We start from the raw sequence: 21,147 nt of genomic DNA, 5'->3' as shown, positions 1-21,147 counted from the left end.
ATTTTAATATTAATATTAGTATATATTAATATTAAAATACACTTAGAATGACGTTACATATATATAATATGTATATATTATATATATAATAGATCTACATATATATATTATATATATATACGCATAATTACAATAATAAATAAATAAAATAATTAAATAAATAAATAAAATATTGAAACAAAATATAAAATAAATTATATATTCATATGTAATTTCATTCTAACTGTATTTTGTTATTAATATATATATATATTGGAAACAGAATACACTTAGAATGACATTCTATATATATCTATCTATATATAAAATACAAATAACCGCAAATATATATATATAGAGATAAATACATATAATTACATTAGTATACACGTAGAATTTATATACCTATAAATGCATATATATTAAAATTCTACGTGTATATTTAAGTAATTTTTTAACATAATTATGTCATTTGATTAATTAAAATTTGATTGACATGCCTGACAACACAGGGAGAAAGTGCAGAGAATTTAATTTGCAAGCACTATATTAGACCCTGTAACTCTCCAAGACACCATAAAACCTGTACATAGGGGGTACTGTTTTACTCGGGAGACTTCGCTGAACTCAAATATTAGTGTTTAAAACTGGTAAATTGTATTACAACGATGATATTTTAAGTAAAAGTGAAGTTTTTTGCATTTTTTAAAAACAAACGGCACTTTTATGGACTATATTATTGTTGTTATATGTTTTACTGTTTTAAAACACTAATATTTGTGTTTAGTGAAATCTCCCGAGAATAACAGTACCCCACATGTACAGGTTTTATGGTGTTTTGGAAAGTTAGAGAGTCACATATAAGGCTTGCATTTCATTTTTTTGACATTGAAATTTGCCAGATTAGTTATGTTGCCTTTGAGACCGTATGGTAGCCCAGGAATAAGAATTACCCCCATGATGGCATACCATTTGCAAAAGTAGACAACCCAAGGTATTGCAAATGGGGTATGTCCAGTCATTTTTAGTAGCCACTTAGTCACAAACACTGGCCAAATATTAGTTTTTTGCTTTTTTCACACAAAAACAAATATGAACGCTAACTTTGGCCAGTGTTTGTGACTAAGTGGCTACTAAAAAAAAACTAAACATACCCCACGTTCAATACCTTGGGTTGTCTACTTTTTCAAATGGTATGCCATTATGGGGGCAATTCTCATTCCTGGGCTACCACACCGTCTCAAAGGTAACATTACTAATCTGGCAAATTTCAATTTGAAAATGGAACGTTCTATATTTGACCCTGTAACTTTCCAAAACACCATAAAACCTGTTAATGGGGGGTACTGTTGTACTCGTGAGACATCGCTGATTACAAATATGTGCATTTTGTTGCCGTAAAACCTAACAGTATTATGACATTTACAGCTAAAATGTGAGGCGGAACTACAAATTAAATTTTTTTTTTAAATTTCTCAGTTTTTTTTTTTAATTTTATTCATAATAAATTGTTTCAAATACAAATATTTTATATGAAATGAAAGCCCTGTTTCTCCTGAACAAAATGATATATAATAAGTGGGGGTGCATTTAATATGAAAGAGGGGAACTACGGGTGAACAGACATAGCGCAAATTCCAGTTTTTGTTTACGTTTTGTTTTGATCAGAACGTGTACTATTGACTCCGTCCTGAAGGGGTTAAAGGTTATTACATGCTTCTTTTGTTTAATGAATCTTATTTCAGTTTCATTCAGTTATTCATTCTTTGTAGCACAATGGGATATTTATACATGTCTGCAATAACACACAGCTAAAGAGAAGCAATGGTCATAACTAAATCAAAGACCTATATATGCCAACGCTGAAATTAAGCCATATTTGTGTCATTCTTAGTGTAAGTTTTGTTCAAAATGTAGCATTCTGTATCACTTTTTTAATCCAGGATGACGCACAGTGTAAATGTGGAGGTTTAGATTCCATAGGTCTATCTTTTTTTTTTTTTTTATCTTTATTTTTGCTGTGCAGATAAGAAAAATTACAAACTGGCTCCAGGTACCCCAACGGCAATCCTTGAGTTGCTTGGCTTGTATAACAAATAGGGTAGTTGCTAGGCATTGCACATTTTTGGTGATTTAGGTACAAGATAAGGTTACACGCAGATGGTATAGTTAGTTTAGCTAGGTACACGTTTAAACATGAGCGATATAGCATCCCCCCCCCGAGACCCCCACAGCTACATATGAATGCAGTTAGTAAGGCTAGAACAGTAAGACAGGTAATATTTCAACATTGCCATAGTTATACTGGGGCAGGTAAAGACTAGATATGACATCTTTAGCAAGTCCCCTTGTGACTCATGGATTCAGCTTGTTCACGTTGTTGTCCGGTGGTCTGCCTGTGTTGCGGCTGTTGCGGGGCTGGTTGACCGATGTTGCACTGAGTGATGTGCGGCATCCGGCTTGCTGTACCTGGACCCCGGTGTGTCTAGAGGGTGGCGTGTTGTGGAGTGGGGGCTGATGTTCCCCGCTGTTCAGGCAAGTGCTGGCTTGGCGTGCTGTGCCCCTTTGCAGAGAGTCACCTGAGGTAAGTGTCCCATTAGGGTGCCAGGATGCGTGTGTGCGGCTGGGATTTGTGGGTGTCCGCTCCTTTGGTGCTGCTGAACCACTTTGGTTGCGGCATTTGTGCGGTGGGCAGCTTTCAATCAGCTCTTGGTGTAGGCGCGCGGTCTCCGCCATCTTAGGGTCTGCATCTGGCAGTGCTGCTAGGCCTTAGTCTCAGTTGTAGCGGTTGGGGCCTCAGGGGGAGGACCGGGATCACCCCCGCCGGTCCAGAGGGGGGGGGGGGGAATGGAGCCGGTTCCTCGAGGGTGTAAGCCCCAGGTTGTACACTGTTTGGCAGGATAGCGGGGCGGCGGCTGTCCGCTCCACTCACCGCCGGAGTAGGCCTCCGCTTCAGCGTTGAAGATTTCTCCCCCAGGGGACTAATACTCATCGAGCAAGCCTCACCCTGGGTTCAGTGCGCTCTGCCCGTCGAGGGCTGCCGTTGCTGGCCGGTATTTCTGTTAAAAGTCGTAGTTTTGTGGTTGAAATGGCTTAGTTTTTGCTGGAGCTGGTCTGTCTTGCGACCGTCCAGCTCGGCGGTCCGGCCCCGCCCCTGATAAGTCTACTATCTTGTTGCTGATCAAAGAATCCTGCGTCAATATTAATGTGTGGATGTCGCTTGATAGGGGGTACCGTTTGAGAATACTCACTCAGGAATGGTGCACTGTATTGTTTGACACAGCAGAACAACACTTTCTAGAGGCTAGTATCCTGACCAGTGTTTAGAACTGCGCTTCTATGCGTTTTATTTTTTGCTTTTTTCTCTAAAGCACTAATAGACTACTTTGGAATTACTTGTTACTCACCATTCAACTCCAGTCTTCCAGCGGTGAGAATTTTAATAAATGTTTTTAATGATGTAGGGCTTTCTTTTTATTTCTTAATTGTAGGTTGCACTAAATAAACTCTCTTTGCTTATAACAGAATACTTACAATAGTAAAGCTGAATATTTACAGAATATGAAGCAACAAAATGAACGCTACAAGAAGGATGTTGAGAAATACTACGAAAAAAAGCGCCACCTTGATAAAATAGAAATGTTGGAAAGAAAAAGGCCTTGGGTGGTAAGTTATATTTGTTTGCTTGAATGGACAATTGGAAAACCCCAAAACAGCATGAATGGAAATAGAATTTTTCTATAAAAAAAAGCATGTTCATTTATACTACATAACCATCTACACAATGGTACTCAGACTCAAAATTATTGTGAAATCATGTAACACTCAAAGTGCACACTCTTAAAAAACAATGTGCGAAATGTTAAACCAGTGTACAAGAAATAATTTAGATACTCTATAAATGTATTTTCCTTGCAGTATATGAACCTAAATTAAGAAATGACAATGCAATAGTGTATCCCTATAAAATAATGACTGTCCTAGAGCAATGTGTGGAAGTAACTCACTGAAAGCAACTTGATGTACTGTAGTTTTGCGCAATAACCACAAATAAGTACATACAGCACGTAAAAATTAAAGTCTCTGTTTTTTCCTCTATTTATTCATTGTAACACAGAGTAACTATGTAATCTTATAAATCATAAAAGGGTAACTGTTACAACTTAAATACTGTTGGGATGGAGTTAAAATATAAATACCTTTTTATTGTTATATATTTCCTTTTTATATATATATATATATATATTTTTTTTTTTTTTTACTTGCTATTTTTATTTAAATATGCATGTGTTTGTTTTGTTCCCAAAAGAAGCTTATTCAGTAATCCAATTTAATTCATATGAGTAATTCAGGTATTTTATTTGCACCCCAACTGTGTATTTTATTATTATTTTATTATTTATATAGCGCCATCCGATTCCGTAGCGCTTTGTGTGTAATCCTGCAATACAATTCAGTTATAACAAAGTAGCCCTTTTACGATCACTACAATTACATTGTCACTCTGTGTTACAATGTATAAACTGAAAACACATCTGAGAATATTTTTTTTTACTTGCTGCTTGAAACACTGCACATCCAGAGTTATTTGCACTTGTGTCTCGCGGGCAAGTTGCACCCCCGCCACATTCTGGGCTGCATAATGTAAATTCCGTGCTTAAAAATTTCCATTATACCGAGGGAAGCTCTCCCTATCCCCTCTGCTATTTTTTCATTTCCCCATCCTTGCTCCTCCTGTAAATTGGTAAGATCAAAGCATTTGGACCTATGCGCGACTACCTTGATGACAGACAGGAATGCACTGAGCAGCGCTGGGAGTTTCAACCGGTGCTTTATTATGGAGAGTTAAATTTTATTCTTAAAACCCTCTTTGAGAGTTTTTGGTGGGGGAACCAAAAGAATGCAATTATGCTATCTTAAAGGGACACTATAGTCACCAGAACAACTACAGCTTAATGTAGTTGTTCTGGTAAGTATAATCATTCCCTTCAGGCTTTTTTCAGTAATTCAATTTTTTTTTTTTCAGTGATAAGGCAGTGTTTACATTACAACCTAGTGATCACTCCACTGGCCACTCCTCAGATGGCTACTAGATGTGCTTCTAGTGGCAGTGCAGCACAGATATTTAGCGTCTCCGCCCTCTGCACTGAAGTGAGATTTTACTTTAATTACGGGGGCTGGCATGGTTAGATGGTGATTTTAACACTATAGGGTCAGGAATAAATGTTTGTGTTCCTGACCACATAGTGCTCCTTTAAACAAAAAAAGTTTGGAGAAACCCTTTTAAAAGGACTTTACAGGTACCTTCCTGGTAGGCAGCCACTACAAGTGCTTCCGCTGCTACAACAGAGTTAAACTTGGTTATAGCTCAAATGACTCTCCTAGAGAACATTTGATTGGCACTGTGTGGCATTTCACGGTGACTGCTCTGTTTGGTGTCTTAGTGTCATGGGGTGCAGGTAAAGGTGTGTTTTTACTTACTTTAACCTGTTCCTAAACAGAGCCCATTTCCCCTTGGTGATATTACAACATGGTAAAGGTGAGTGTTTCAGAAAGGCTTTATCTTTAATTAGATTTAAGTTGTTATGTTGACTATTGACATATTTTGATAGAGCAGTCTGGGTAATTACAGGCAATTGTAGAAAGTGTATAAAAAGTACAAAAACACAATCTAGGAGCAATCCTTTAAAATACTGAAAAGGATGTTGAATAATTTTAGTTTCCTTTTATGTAATTGCAGACATATTTAACAAATATTTTACAAACCTTTTTTTCTATACCATTCCTACCACTGTAAATATATGTATAACATACATAGTAACACTGTGATGTGCAAGCTAATAGACCCCACTTTGTGTGTACTAACATACCCTGAAATGCACTAAATATTAAATGAACACTGTAGGCATCCAGACCATTTCAGCTCATTGCCCAGCAGTGGCAATTATTGACATTATTGAATAACTTCCTTAATTACCTTGCAAGGCTAACTCCACCCCTAGTGGATGTCTACTCGACTTCCAGGTTATTAGGTAACTTTTGGTTGCCAAACTGTCAGGCCCTTACCTGATGTGGAGTCTGACGTGCAGAGATATACACTCACCCTTGCCAATAAACAAACCAGGGTGACCAGGTAAGAAGCCACCTGGGCTGTAGTCTGTGCATGGGGGCTGTGCATGATATAGCTCCAGGTCACAGTACAGGCAAGGACAAGCAGAAGATTAGTCGTGGAAAGCTGAAGCCAGAGGTCAGAATAAATGAGATAGGCCGAGGTCAGGAGCCATCTGGGGAACATTGGATCAAGAACACAAATACAGGAAACCGAGTCAATGAGAGAGAGGCAGTGTTTTATACCTGGCTAATTAGCGATAAGCTTCAAGTGGACCGAGATAGACAGGAGCAGCCACAGGAAAAGTCCAGCCCCCAGTGCTGGAGACAAGGCAAGGAAAAACATTAGGCGGAAACAAGAACTGAAGCGTGGCTCAGAGGCAAAACAGCAGGCCCAGGACATAGAAGGATCCAGGTTCACGGTGAGAACCGTGACACAAACTGTCGCTGGACGTCCTCGCTCTACTGTGATGGACCGCCTTGACACCCTGACTGGGTACCTCCTACAAGCTTCGCTTCGTAGCTCTCCCCCGGAACACAGGGATGCTTCAGCCCCTTGCTGCCATAGCTTGGCTGGGGTCTTTCTGTCGCTTCCCGCCCTGGAACAGGGTCCTGGGTACAGCTTTAAGTGATTAAGCTCTCCTGCAGAGAGTATAGCTGATCCACCCAAACACTAGCCCAGACTGAGTGAATGGTGAAATGGAACTGGTTTATTATGGCTAAGTTGCCTGCTTTTATACACAGCCCCCAGCATGGGGTCTCCATTCAGTGCAAGACAAGCCCCTCTTCTAAATCTCTGTGCCTGGGAGATAATTGCCTTAAAGACAGGTAAGCTACTTATCTCCCAGGAACAGAGAGGCAAACACCAAAATATAAAAATACCCCAAACCATCATAAAATAAACCCACAAATAATACATCCCTAAACAGCCTTGATCTGAGAGCCAAAGTTCTCCAAATAGCTCTTAGATCCGTGCAGTGTAGGGGAAACGCCACCATGTTCTGACGGACTCGTGGTCCTATGCCCAAAATAGTTGTAGGACGCTTGGTGCTTTGGCCTGGTCAACTTTCGGGAGCTTCTGCGTTCAAATATATGGGGTGATCCGTCTGGCTCTCGGGTAGCGTTTGTTCCCCTTAGTCTCAGGCACCTTCCCTCCAAAAAGCGCTCTCCTGGCGGGTTGTTCAAAGCCCGGACCAAGTTGTCCGGTAACCACGGACCCACGTCCAAATGGGGTTTTCCAAATGCGATTGCGGCACATGCCACGCATTAGGTCCCCCGTAGGGAGAGGAGGAGCAAAGGCAGAGCCTAACACTACATCTATGTATGTGACAAAAGGGTTTTTATCCCTTTCATCAGCATGGGGGGTGGGAGGTGGGTAACGGGCAAGGGTGCCCTATAGGCTAGGAATACAATTTGGTATTCCGAGCCTATAGTTTCCCTTGAACAACTTCAGTGTTGAAATAATTTTTCGTAAAAAATGTAATACAAAATTACATAATTTTGTTTTGTGAGATAAGAAACAAACTAAAGGTTTGAAGTGGTTGACCTTTAAAGAAAAAACAAAATGCATAACATATGCATTAATGATCTATGTATAAATGAACATACATGTTCTTAAACCAGTATTTATATAGAATAAAAACGTCATTGTACAGTCGTGCCTAAACACGCAAACAGAATTGACTTTATTGTCCCTCTAAAAAAAATGATTTTGGCAGCGACTTTTCTTTGTTTTAAATGTTCTTTGATAACATTTCATCTTCACGTTTGTTTATCGTTACAGGAATATGAAAATGTGCGCCAGCAATATGAAGACTTAAAAAAGAATCGTGATCGTTTGAAAGAGGAAGTCAAAAAGTTACAAGAGAAGCAATCTCCTCTTAGTCACAAAATCCAACAAATTGAAAAGCAGCTGAAATTGATTGATGGAAAAATAAAAGACAAGGTGAGAAGTGTTTTAAATATGAATACGCTGATATGTTTACACTAGGGCTGTGACTACAATTTATTTTTGTAGCTCCGTAAATGGCAGTGTTGGATGAATTGCGTAAAGAATATGTGAAATTTCTTTTATAGAAAAAAAAGACAAAAACAAATCTAAGCTTCAAGTCCAGTGTTGGTTTCCATTTAGAACTGGATAATTATGTTAACAATTTGAATAGTACACTTGCAGCCATCAATGCTGATGTAGGAGTTAGTGGTTGAGTTGTGTTGAGTCGACAATGAACTGGCAAAACATAAGAGTGTAGAAACAAATATTAATAATTATTTTTCCATAAGTAGCCTGTAAAATGTTCACAATACACTCGGGGACTTTGATATTATTTTTGCAGATAGCAATTCATTCAGGTCATTGGAGAATTAAATTGATATTATCTTTCTGATGTATTTACCAAAATATACTCTTGGTGCTTGCCGTTTTGTTCATTATTCCTAAAATATTTTAATGTCTGTAAATCACAAGAAACTGGTACTAAACATCTCACAATTTCAAATGAATATGAAAGTTCTTCAAAACCATTAAAGGAACACTCAATTGTCCTTTAAAAGTCTTTGAAAAAGGGGGGGGGGGGGGGGCTTGCAGTCTATGAACTATCCCTGGAACTGCGAATGCATACGCGATCACGACTTTCTAATGCTTCTTAATGAGCTGTAAAACAACTCATTGAAAATGTGCTAAGGAAGGCACTCTTTAGCATAGCATGCCTGCTGCTTTTGTTATGAATCTGGCGTCAATATAGGCAGAAGAAAACCTCCCTGGCTGTTTCTGCCCCAGTTATTAAAGTGGTGATTTTTATAAACTTTTCCACTTAAAATCTGCACTTTTGTTAACTGCCCCCCCCAAAAATAAGACGGTAGGCTGGAGACAGACAAAACCCTTCAGCTAGTTGAAATGCTTTGAGTCAGGAGTGTTCCTTTCCAAAACACAAAATAATCTTTATTTTTTAAAATCTCACCAACTAGTTACAGTATAGACAGTCATTTCAATGGACAGGTTCCGTTTTGAAATCCCCTGTTGCGCCAAAGTGCTGATGTATTGAATTCACATTGCTTCCCTTTCATGGTGCAAAAGCCGTCTTTCTACAAGACCCTCTTTGTGGGTTCTTCCTAACTGATAACGTTTAAACGCCCTAGTACTCTTTTTATTTTGCATATAATTTAAAAATGCCAAACTATGCCCTGCCTTAGTTATTTTTTCTGACTCTATTGTGCATGTGGTCTCTGAAGCATAATTTTTGACTACTGTAGTAAATATTTTCATTTGAATAATTTGTACATAGCATGGGGGGTGTATGTGTATTAGTATGGTAATTATTGTTTCTTTGATTAAAAGCCAAGGCAGTAGTTTTTAATTTTATGTAAGTGTAACATTTATTGTTTTTAAAAGGGGTTGGAGATTAAAGAGACTTCACAGAAATGCAAACAGAAACAAGATGCTTTGGAAAGGAAAGATAAACAGGTATGTCTTTTTGTTCTTTTTGGCATGCCTATTCACTCTTTTCATAATGTTGCACTTGAAAACTATAGATTGACTACAAGATCATCCATTTGATTTGGATAGTAAGAGCAATAAATACCTATTCCATATTTGCAGTACACATTTTTTGAAAGACATTTAATAAAATGTTTCTTCAATAGACATTGCTGTATTTTCTGACCTGTACATTAAATTAGTATGTCATAATGGCAGTTGTGAAAATAATTGAGAGAAGAAAAAAAAAAAATGGCTGCTGAAAACTATTTTTTATTTTTTCCCCATCACGTGAACAATTATGTAAATGTCCTGAGGATGGAAGATAAAAAAAATGTAAAAGTTGCAATAAAAAAAATGTAAATTGTATTACAAATACAACTGCAGAGGAAAGTCTTATTTGATTGATCGCATATTAGTAAGTGCCAGCACTTGCAGTCTATCATTGCCATCCAAGGTGCTTGGATTCTCCAGTGAGAGAGCCAAACTGCAGACTGAGATTATCTCTGCTGTTTTGTAACTCAAATAATGGCTTCTCTCGGTTCACAGAGCAGTTCCACTCATCTGATCTGATGTGATGTAGTGGGACTACTCTTGGGTGTAAACGAGCTATACCATAAATGTCTGGGCAGAGTTTCATGAAAGTGTATACTCCATAGAACAAAGACAAAGTTTGGAGGCTCAACCTAGGGAACCTCACTAGACGGAGTCTACAAGAAAATGTTATGGCAGTTGTATTTTTTTTTTTTTTATTGCCTTGCATAGAGATACATAAGGGTAATTTCAAACCCCCTTTTTTTTCCCTTAAATGTACATATGCCGCTTTCTGCCAATATGGTTTTGATGTACATAATTATAGGGGAACTGACACTTCTCCAGAATGTTTAGTCTTGCCAAATATGTATTTGTGAGGCGTGAAATATAAAAGTAAGTGTTAAAATCCACCCTTCTATATTTACCTCTGTCCTGGAAGGGACCCTCTACCTTGGTTACCTGTCAGTTATTGTTATAGCTTTTGTTATTAGTACCTGACAGTACAGAGATACTATGCAGAGAAGAGAAACAATGACAAAATCTTTATATTTGCAATGTTTCACCTGACTGTGCCTGGACCAAACTGGGTTGTGATGTTTACTTTAAATGAACTGTCCAATGTTAAAAATAAATAATAGAGTTCTTTTTATAGTTTAGATTACTGCCCTATCCCCAATCAGCCAAGTCTGGCAGATCATCACGAGTGAAGGGAGGCCAGGGTATAAGCATGGCACTGAAACCAATTAATCTCTGTGAGAAGCACTCCTTTCCTCTTTGAGTGAGCGCTAGAGATTAGCGAGGAAGAGAATGCTACTGACTGGTTGACAGCCAACAAATGTTACCATGGGAGGGTTTTTTTTTTTTTCCTCTTGAAAGTGACACTTCTGTAAAATAAGAAAGGAATCAAGTGGTTTAGAAGACTAGATTAGAAAACACAAAAATTAAGCATCACATGCTAAAAGATTAATGCCAGGTATAGGAGATTTTAATTTTTTCGTTCAGTGATGTAATTTCCAAAGAAGCAACAGTTCCTCTTAATTTATTTTTATTAAAATGTGAAAATGTTTAGTCCTAACCTTTTCTTGGCTACATATTGTATGTGTACTTTTAGAACAAAAGCATTTCCATGTAGTCTCGTGTTTTTATTTCCAAATAGATAGAAGAAATCCAACAGTCACTGAGAATGAGGAGAGATGAGGAGTGTGACAGACAGAAGAAAATCTGCAACATTCGTAAGATGATAGAGGACTGGCAGAATGAGCTGAGCACAATGGACAACCGTGAACAACTTCAGCCAGAATTGGAATCCATTGCCAGTGAGCTACGACACATACAAGTAGAGAAGGCAAATGCTGATAGTGAACTAAGCGACTTACGTATGGAGAAGGACAACTTAGAGAGAGAAAGGAAAAGTATGTTAACAATTGTTATATTACTAGGCTTAAAATTTGATATTAGTATATATCATTGTGTATTAAAAATATACACGAATACAGACCAAACTTTATTTCAAGCCAGTTCCTTAGCCAGTTACAAAAACATTCTTTTATCTCTTGAAAGAAATCTAATACATTGCAAGTCAGACTATTGGAAGTAATTTGTTCTAACCATATTCTTAGCCGAAAACTCTGCTCTTTACAGCAATGTGAACTGAGGGCAAATTGTATGGTTGTAGTCAGATAATAGATCTTATAACTGTTGCTGGAAAATATGTCCCCTGGATTGTTGCCAGCCACTATATGGAGTTAGATTTTTCTTTACTGGAGGTCTGATATTTACCTGCCCCTGGCTGTGACTGCTTTCCATCATCGGCTGAGAGGCATCAGTGAGATGTAAATGTTTTCCTATTTTAAGGTTTTTATATTATTTGTATTTGGAAATCTTACAAAAAAATATTGAAAAAAACAAAACTTTTAATACCAAATCAATCAAATTCTATAAAAAAAGTAATCTGAACCCTTAAATAATTTTCCTTAGACTATTTAATTTACCTAAAGACTCATAACAAGCTAAGCTTTCATATATATATATATATATATATATATATATATATATGTATGTGTGTGTGTAATTACAAAAAAAATCTAATTAAATCCACGCCATAAGTAATTTCACTATAATGCATCTGCTAAGATGGTTCCATTCATGTCCTTCCATGAATAACAAAAAAAAACCTGGCAAGTATACTCAATAGTTTATTAGATATACCCAATTTAGAATACTCTCTTTTCTATGGCTGTCATGACTAAGTTTGAGTATAATTATTTTAAATAGATAAGGCTAATCGAATTAAACAACTTGAAGATTTACTGAATCAAAAGGAAGAAAGGCTGAAGAAAAGATTTGTTGACACTTACAATGCTGTTGTTTGGTTAAAAGAAAACAAACACCGGTTTAAGCAAAATGTCTACCAACCAATTATGCTTGAAGTAAGTTTTACTGTTGGTTTTATTTTTGGGGGTTTTCCTCCCTATTCTCAACATTGTTACTATTTATATTTGTGAGAAAACTGATTTAAAAAATAAATAAAAATTGATTATCGTATAATTAAAAATAAAGATTATTTTCGTTTCTTATAATCATTGTGAGATCATGACCCCTATTTACGGTTATTTAAACTTTTATTAGATACATGTATGTACTTAGATGCTTATTTTAAACTGATGTTTATAACATAGTTTATATCCATTTACATCTACTAGATCAATATGAAAGACCAACAACATGCAAAGTATGTTGAAAATCACATTTCAGCAAATGACATGAGAGCATTTGTGTTTGAAAACAAAGAAGACATGGACATGTTTCTGAAGGAAGTAAGTGGTAAAGTTCCTGGTTAGTGTTACCTTCTCGCTTTTTAACCCCTTTAGGACCGCCCTGTTTTTGCGATGTTGTACGTTAAGGACCAGGGCTCTTTTAACACTTTTGTGGTGTTTGTGTTTAGCTGTAATTTTCCTTTCTCTCATTTACTGTTCCGAAACAAGTTATATATTGGTTTTTTTTTCAGGACAAAAAGGGCTTTCTTTACATACCATTATTTGTATCATGTCATATAATTTACTTTAAAAACACATGTTTTTTTACTTTTGCTTGAAAAATCTTTTAATTACCTACGAACACTAATGAAAAAAACTGCTAAATAGATTCAAAATGTTGTCCTGAGTTTAAAAACGCCTAGTGTTTACGTGCTTTTTTGCTTTTTTCTTTGCAAGTTATAGGGATAGAAGTACAAATAGGAAATTGCTGTTTCAAAATATATCAATGGTGACATTGTAACACTATTAATCTCTGAATCACACCCCACATGTACATATTTTTTAAAAGTAGACAACCCAGGGTATTCAATATGTCACAAACACTGGCCAAAGTTAGCGTTCATATTTGTTTGTGTGTGAAAAAAGTAAACTAAATTGAGCGCTAATTTTGGCCAGTGTTTGTGACTAAGTGGCTACTAAAAAAGACTGGACATATACCCCATTTGCAATACCTTGGGTTGTCTACTATTGCAAATGGTATGCCATTATGAGGGTAATTCTCATTCCTGGGCTACCATACCCTGGGTTGTCTACTATTGCAAATGGTATGCCATTATGGGGGTAATTCTCATTCCTGGGCTACCATGCGCTCTCAAAGGCAACGTAACCAACCTGGCAATTTGCAATGTAAAAATATTTGACCCTGTAACTTTCAAAAACGCTATAAAACCTGTACATGGGGGTACTGTTATACTCAGGAGACTTTGCTGAACACAAATATTAGTGTTTCAAAACAGTAAAATGTATCAACAATTATATCATCAGTAAAAGTGCTGTTTGTGTGTGAAAAATGCAAAAAAAGTTACTTTCACTGACCATATCATTGCTGTGATATGTTTTACTGTTTTGAATCACTAATATTTGTGTTCAGCGAAGTCTCCCAAGTAAAACAGTACCCCCCCGTGTACAGGTTTTAGGGTGTCATAGAAAGTTACAGGGTAAAATACAGTTCTAGCAAATTACATTCTCTGGACTTTTGGCCTGGGTTGTCAGGCAGGTCCCTCAAATAAAATTACTTAATTATGTAAAAATATTACATAAATACGCACGTAGAATTTAAATATATATGCATATTTATATATTTGAAGTCTACGTGTATATTTATGTAATTTTGTATATGGACATATGCATATTTCGTATTTTTATTTATTTATACATAGATATATATATACAATTTAATTCTAAGTGTATTTTGATATAAATATATCTATTAATATCAAAATACAGTTAGAATAAAATTTCATAGATATAATTTTTTTCCCCATTTTTTATTTAATTTACTTATTATTTATATATTATAATATATATATATATATATATATATATATATATATATATATAATATACGTGTGTAATTTAATTACAAGTGTTTTTTTTATATTATATGTATATAATAATATAAAAATACACTTAGTATGACTCTATATCTATATATATATATATATATATATATATACACACGTCCCAGCACTCAATGCCCCCAGTCTTTTAATGCTCAGGTGCTGTCTCCAACCAAATTGTATACGATACCAGTAGAGAGCACTCGGGGGTCTTTCAAGGTAAATTTCATCTGTTGCTTTATTGAGCAATTACAAATTCACACAACGTTCCAGTCGACGTTTCAGTCTGTAAAAGACTGAAACGTTGGCTGGAACGTTGTGTGAATTAGTAATTGCTCAATAAAGCAACAAATGAAATTTACCTCGAAAGACTCCTGAGTGCTCTCTACTGGTATCGTGTGTGTGTGTGTGTGTGTGTGTGTGTGTGTGTGTGTATGTATGTGTGTGTGTATGTATGTGTGTGTGTATGTATGTGTGTGTGTATGTATGTATGTATGTATGTATGTATGTATGTATGTATGTATGTATGTGTGTGTGTGTGTGTATATATATATATATATATATATATATATATATATTACCATTAACTTTTTTATTTTATTTTTTATTTTACACTGCCTGTTGGCCGCCCGCTTCCGCTCAATATGAGCCGCCTGCCTGTATAGATTCTAGAAAATCTATTTTATTAGATAAAACACCTATAAAAATGCTAGCTGCTTTATAAATGTATTGTTTGTTCAAGATTTTTTTTTTTAATTTAAATGCACTGTGTTGCTAATGTTAAATACTGCAAAATAGTAATTATTGTAGCTCAAAGAAATCTATATATAGTACAGGTCTAGCATGTGAACACAAATTTTATTTTTAGATTTTATATATATATATATATATATATATATATATATATATATATATATATATATATATATATATATATATATATATATATATATATATATATATAGTGAGAGATATCTCTATTATACTCAGATTTATTTCCTATTGTTCTAAATGTAAGTTGTGTGTAGTTGCTATTCTGCTTTATTCTAATTTTTGGTTTTCTGTGTTTTAGATCCGAGACAATCAAAGGTTAAGAGTGAATGCTGTTTGCTCTCCACAGGAGTCATTTGCAAACCGAAACCCTACGAGACCTATAAGTGAACTTCAGTAAGCTATCAACTGAATTTTGAGAAAAGTTCTGCCCATTGCAAGATCATGCTCCAAGTAAAAAAAAAAAAAAAAAAAAAGTGTTTCCTATTTTAAAAAAAAAACAACTTTATGTGCATAAAAAATTAGAAAATAGGTCAAAAAGGAAAAACCTTTAAATTGATGGAACTTTTAGACCATCACGCTATTTAACAATGTCCAGATTTTGTAGAGAACGAGCATGACTATGGTCTTAATTTAGTTGGATCAAAAGCAGCCAGACGGCTGAAATCCATGGCTGAATTGTTAAAATAAGAACACGGATGCTTCAATTCTGTGCTCAGATTTTCAAACCACAAATTATTTGCCCACTGGCAGCGCAGCGCTACCAAATCTTCTAAGCATTACATTTTTTTTGGCAGGCAACCATTGCTGTCCAGTTGCTAGAAACGCCTCATTCCATATGGGTGGCAAAATTTAAAATCAATGCTCCACCCATGGGCTGCTGTTAGAGGCTACTAATAAAATATACACTTGTTCACACCCCACACACTTGTGCCAGTCTCTCCCTCCTCTACCCCATAGAGATACCAAGGGAAAGGGACTTTCTTCCAACTGGGCAGCAATGGCTCCCCAGTCACTAGTTTATATTTACAGTGAGCAGGTACTGCTGTCCACTGTTTAGTAGATATGCCCTCACTTTCTGCAGATTGGATCATAAAGTTTAATATTTTTTTTTTTTTTTTTTTCATTTTATTGTGGCAACTGGCTTCCTTTGCACTGCTGATGATTTTTTTTTTTTTTTAACTAAAGCAAATGAATGATCATTTACAAACCTGTTTTATAAATATTCTAAATCCCTATACTTTGTATAGAGTACGGATGTGAAAAGCACTGTTTAATCCAGACACTGAATGCATCTGACCAATTGGTGCAGATAAGGTCAGTTGAGTTTGCAGATTTCCAACTGGAGTGAGCTTTAGTAAATATGAAAATTGCCATTTTAGTTATAATTAAGGCATTTTCACTGGATTTTGTCCATACGAGAACATTCTGTGTTTAGGATATTATGAAAGTCACTGTTTGCAAGGTACGCTATAGCTTAATGTAGTTGTTTTTGTCAGTATTGTATGTCCCTGCAGAGAAAAGGCAGTGTTTACATTACAGCCTAGTAACACCTCCAGTGGCCACTCTTCAGACTGGGTCCATGTAAATGGACCCGCGTGGCGCTGAGAATTAGGTGTGTTTTCTTATTATGTAAGAGGCAGAAGGGAGGAGGGGGGAGGGGAGGGGAGGGGGGGGGAGGGGGGGAGGGGAGGGGGAGGGGGGGAGGGGAGGGGAGGAGGGAAGGGGGGGGAGGGGAGGGAAGGGGGGGAGGGGAGGGGAGGGGGGGGGAGGGGAGGAGGGAAGGGGGGGGAGGGGAGGGGAGGGGGGGGGAGGGGAGGGGAGGGGGGGGGAGAGCAGGGAGCAGGGACCCTACATGTGTTCCTGACACTATAGTATTCAGTTAAGCTAAAATCGCAGATTTGGCAAATTTCTCTAATTCCACTTTAGTCTTGACATCTTTCCCTGTTTTGAAATTGCTAGTTTTGACTTTAGTGAATAAACCCGGAATTATAATTTCTAAAAAACAGATCTATAGTTTGTAATATACAATATAGATAAATTGGCGCAACAATATAAATTGAATTAAAATCTGATATGCAGCACCCGCTATAAACCTTGGTAGTAGGGTACAGGTAGTAGATAACAAAAAGTGCTGGTGCGAAGGAATTAAAAAACAAAAAAAAAAAAAAAAAAAACACCAAGTGTTAATATATCATAAAGTGTTTTTAAAGTACATACAAAGTAGATATGGCGTTATCCCACATTACAAACACATCTATCAAGCACACATTTGCCTATACTTATAACCTGTAAGTATGCACTGTTGATTTCTGCAAATAGGAGACAAAAGGGGACAAAAGAAGCACTCCTCGTGCAATAAAGTTATTAAAATCATATAAAAGACTAAAAATCCTCTGAAAGAATAAAACTCAAATTAGGAGTGGTATTGGCCCCATTCAAAGCTATAACGCCCAAGGAGGATCAGTCCCTGGAGTACGTGGGATCCAATAGATGCTCTGGTGACCCAGGTAACCGGTGTAAAAATACTTTATTGGTATGTTAAAAAAGCTTTAGCAGCAAAACAAATATTAAGATCTAATATTTGTGTTTACACCTTTTTTTTTTTTTTTTTTTTTTTTTTTGTGTGTGTGATGCATGATAGGGATGCATGATTTTGAAAATATTTTCTGCAATTAATATGATCATTAATTTTAATGAAAACTCCCCTCACCCCCTCCCTTTTCTACCACACAGACGATATGGCTTTTTCTCCTACTTAAGAGAATTGTTCGATGCTCCTCCACCTGTAATGAGTTATCTGTGTTCTCAGTATTTTGTGCATGAAGTGCCTGTGGGAACCGAACAGACCAGATCTGTTATTGAAAAAGTAAGATCATTAAGAGCTCTGATATGAATTGGTACTATCGTGGTGTACTATACAGTAAAGAAACACTCAATATGATTCAGTAACAGATGAAAAGTTACTTCCTGTCATGCTGTGATCTCATGTTAAGAGTACTCCTAGGTCACACTTGCAAGCCAAATGTATTCCTGATATTTGTAAAGACGCTATAGAGATCTCTTCATATGCTGCTCTCTGCTCATGAACCATGTAAATATATATGCTTGCGTATATATCTATAGTGCCATGAAGAGCACAAATTCTTACCTTGTAAGACACAAATCTATTTGGCACATTGCTTTACTTTAGTCATAGTGCATGCATATGTTGTTTCAAACCAATATACAGCTGCACTAGGAATGACATTTGTGCCACTCTGGTGACTCCCAGAGTTTTGCATGAACACCCCGGGTATTGTAAACCGTAATTTAAATGTAAACACAAAGATAAAGCACCGCGCTTACAGCAGCAGTAGCTTAGTATCCAACAGCTCATAATACGTAGTAAAAACAAAGGCAATGTTACCTGCACTCTGGCCTAAATCCCTATGTACATTTAAACAAAATGGAGGCTCTTTAGTTTTATTCCAATGGCCATTTGAATATAAGGCCTCCTGCCACGTCAAGGTGAGCAAGGTGTCTTGACGTGGCAGATGATCTTATATTCAAATGGCCATTGGAATAAAACTAAAGAGCCTCCATTTTGTTTAAATGTACATAGGGATTTAGGCCAGAGCGCAGGTAACGTTCTCTTTGTAAGTCAAATGTGGTGAATGAAAAAAAAATAAAAAATCATAATCCAGTTTGTGCTGCATTTTGTTACCTTCAGCTGCTTCACCTGGAGCATCTTTTGCCAGAACGGAACAAAAGTTCTAATGTGAATTCCATTCATGCTGATAGCAGGCGTCAGCACAGCATGCTGACAACAGGCATCAGTTTGCACTGTGGGCTTCTGTACCAAGAATTGTTGAGTGACAGAGTAAACCTTTGTTGCTGTTCTGCTCAGTTTTTGTTTGATCAGTATTACCCCTGGAGCGGGTGTGGAAAGCATAAGGAATAAGAAGCTGGTAAATATGAAATAAAAATAAAAATATTAACCTGCTTTTTTTAGCCTGCAGAGTGAGGCAACTGTCTCATTCAAAGCTAAAGGATTTGAATGAGACATTTGTCTCAAAGTGATACATGTCGCTTTAATATTAAAGAATTACTTTTTTTTTATTCAATAGAACATTTACCATATATACTAGAGTATAAGACGACCCGCGTATAAGCCGAGGCCCCTAATTTTACCACAAAAAAATGGGAAAACGTATTGACTCGAGTATAAGCCTAGGGTGGGAAATGCAGCAGCTACTGGTAAATTTCTAAATAAAATTAGATCCCAATAAAATTAATATTTATTTACAGTGTGTATATAATGAATGCAGTGTGTGTGTGTTTGTGTGTAGTGTGTGTATATAATGAATGCAGAATGTGTGTGTGTTTGTGTAGTGTGTGTAAACTGTGTAAGGGGAGGGCATTTTTATTTAAATTTATTTATTTTAATATTATTATTATTTTAATATTATTATTATTTTATTATTATTATATTTTATTATAATATTTATTTTAATATTATTATTATTATTTTAATATTTGTATTTTTTATTAAACAGTTTTTTGTCCCCCCCTCCCTGCTTGTTGCCTGGCCAGGGAGGGGGGCTATGTTAATCCCTGGTGGTCCATTGGCAGTTCAGTGGGGGGGCTGGCAGAGAGCTGTTACTTACCTTCACAGCAGCTCCTGTCAGCTCCCTTTTCCTCCGTGCAACTCCCCTGTCAGCTCCGTTCTACTCACAGTGTAAGTCTCGCGGTCTGTGTGCCGCGCGGAGCGTTGCCACGGTAACCCGTGGCAACGCACTGACGGCCGCGGGTGTCGCGAGACTTACACTGTGAGCAGAACGGAGCTGACAGGGGAGCTGCACGGAGGAAAAGGGAGCTGACAGGAGCTGCTGTGAAGGTAAATAACAGCCCCCAACAGGACCGCCGGGCTTGTAATGAGCCTGGCGGTCCTGGTCTGTATTATGGCAATGTAAGTTGCCATAATACAGACCTTGACTCGAGTATAAGCCGAGTGGGGGTTTTTCAGCACAAAAAATGTGCCGAAAAACTCTGCTTATACTCGAGTACATACGGTAAATGTAATACTTAAAATAACACTCTAGACACCCACCAGATGCACTTTCTGGTCCCTAACAGAGTTTTCTACGTCAAATTATGTTACGCTTTGCATGAGGATGCCCAACATTGTTAAATTCCCCATAGGAAAATATTGATTCATTGCTTTGCGAGAGGAGGAGACCTATTCAGCACCAATGTAGCTTTGCCAATGGAAAGAGGGAAGTGAAAGAAAGGGTTTTTAACCCTTTAATCGCTGGATGGAGAAGGGGCCCATTTATTTAAAAACTGGGACACTATAGCGTTTTGAATACAGGTTTGTATTCTGAACACTATAGTGTTCCTTTAAAAAGGTATGATATGGATGTAAATTAAGATGATGTAATAGTGTGTTGTTTATTTTAATGATTTTTTTAAACTCTTAAATATTTGGTCATTTTAATGAAGTGTTTTCAGGAACATCACTTACTACTTCTTATGTGTTTTTTTTATGTTTGTTTTTTGTTTGCTTTTTAGGTTATTCAGGAAACTAGATTACGACAAATGTATACAGCGGAAGAAAAATACTCAACAAAAGTGTCTGCTTACACAAACAAAGTTATTTCTAGCAATATCTCTCTAAAGGCAGCACAGTTTCTAACTGTGACAGTGGATGCCGAAGAAAGACGGCAGTTAGAAGAACAGTTAAGGGTGAGTGACTTCATTTTATTTTTGAATGCTTTTATATGTGAATCCTCACTGGAGACATTGTTTTATAAATTATGTAAACTAGTTATTTATATAGTGCCAGCAAATTCCGTAGTGCTGTACAATGGGTGGACTAACAGACACGTAGTTGTAACCAGACAAATGGACGCACAGCAACAGAGTG

At 36.7% G+C, this 21,147-nt stretch overlaps 1 protein-coding gene across 2 annotated transcripts in view; it reads left to right on the top strand.

Annotated features, from left to right (window-relative positions):
- SMC5 (structural maintenance of chromosomes 5) overlaps positions 1-21,147 on the top strand; it is a 79,905-nt gene that overhangs the window by 21,504 nt on the left and 37,254 nt on the right. For both annotated transcript variants that reach the window (XM_063455050.1, XM_063455051.1), the window contains 9 exons: positions 3,505-3,645; positions 7,871-8,032; positions 9,476-9,547; positions 11,250-11,505; positions 12,368-12,522; positions 12,796-12,909; positions 15,541-15,635; positions 17,976-18,108; positions 20,793-20,966. In XM_063455050.1, coding sequence (XP_063311120.1) covers positions 3,505-3,645; positions 7,871-8,032; positions 9,476-9,547; positions 11,250-11,505; positions 12,368-12,522; positions 12,796-12,909; positions 15,541-15,635; positions 17,976-18,108; positions 20,793-20,966 — 1,302 coding nt within the window. The remainder of the gene's footprint in view (positions 1-3,504; positions 3,646-7,870; positions 8,033-9,475; positions 9,548-11,249; positions 11,506-12,367; positions 12,523-12,795; positions 12,910-15,540; positions 15,636-17,975; positions 18,109-20,792; positions 20,967-21,147) is intronic.

Source organism: Pelobates fuscus, chromosome 5 (assembly GCF_036172605.1).
Source record: "Pelobates fuscus isolate aPelFus1 chromosome 5, aPelFus1.pri, whole genome shotgun sequence".
Lineage (NCBI taxonomy): Eukaryota > Metazoa > Chordata > Amphibia > Anura > Pelobatidae > Pelobates > Pelobates fuscus.
Note: the sequence above shows the minus strand (reverse complement) of the source record. Positions and strands in the feature narration are given on the sequence as shown.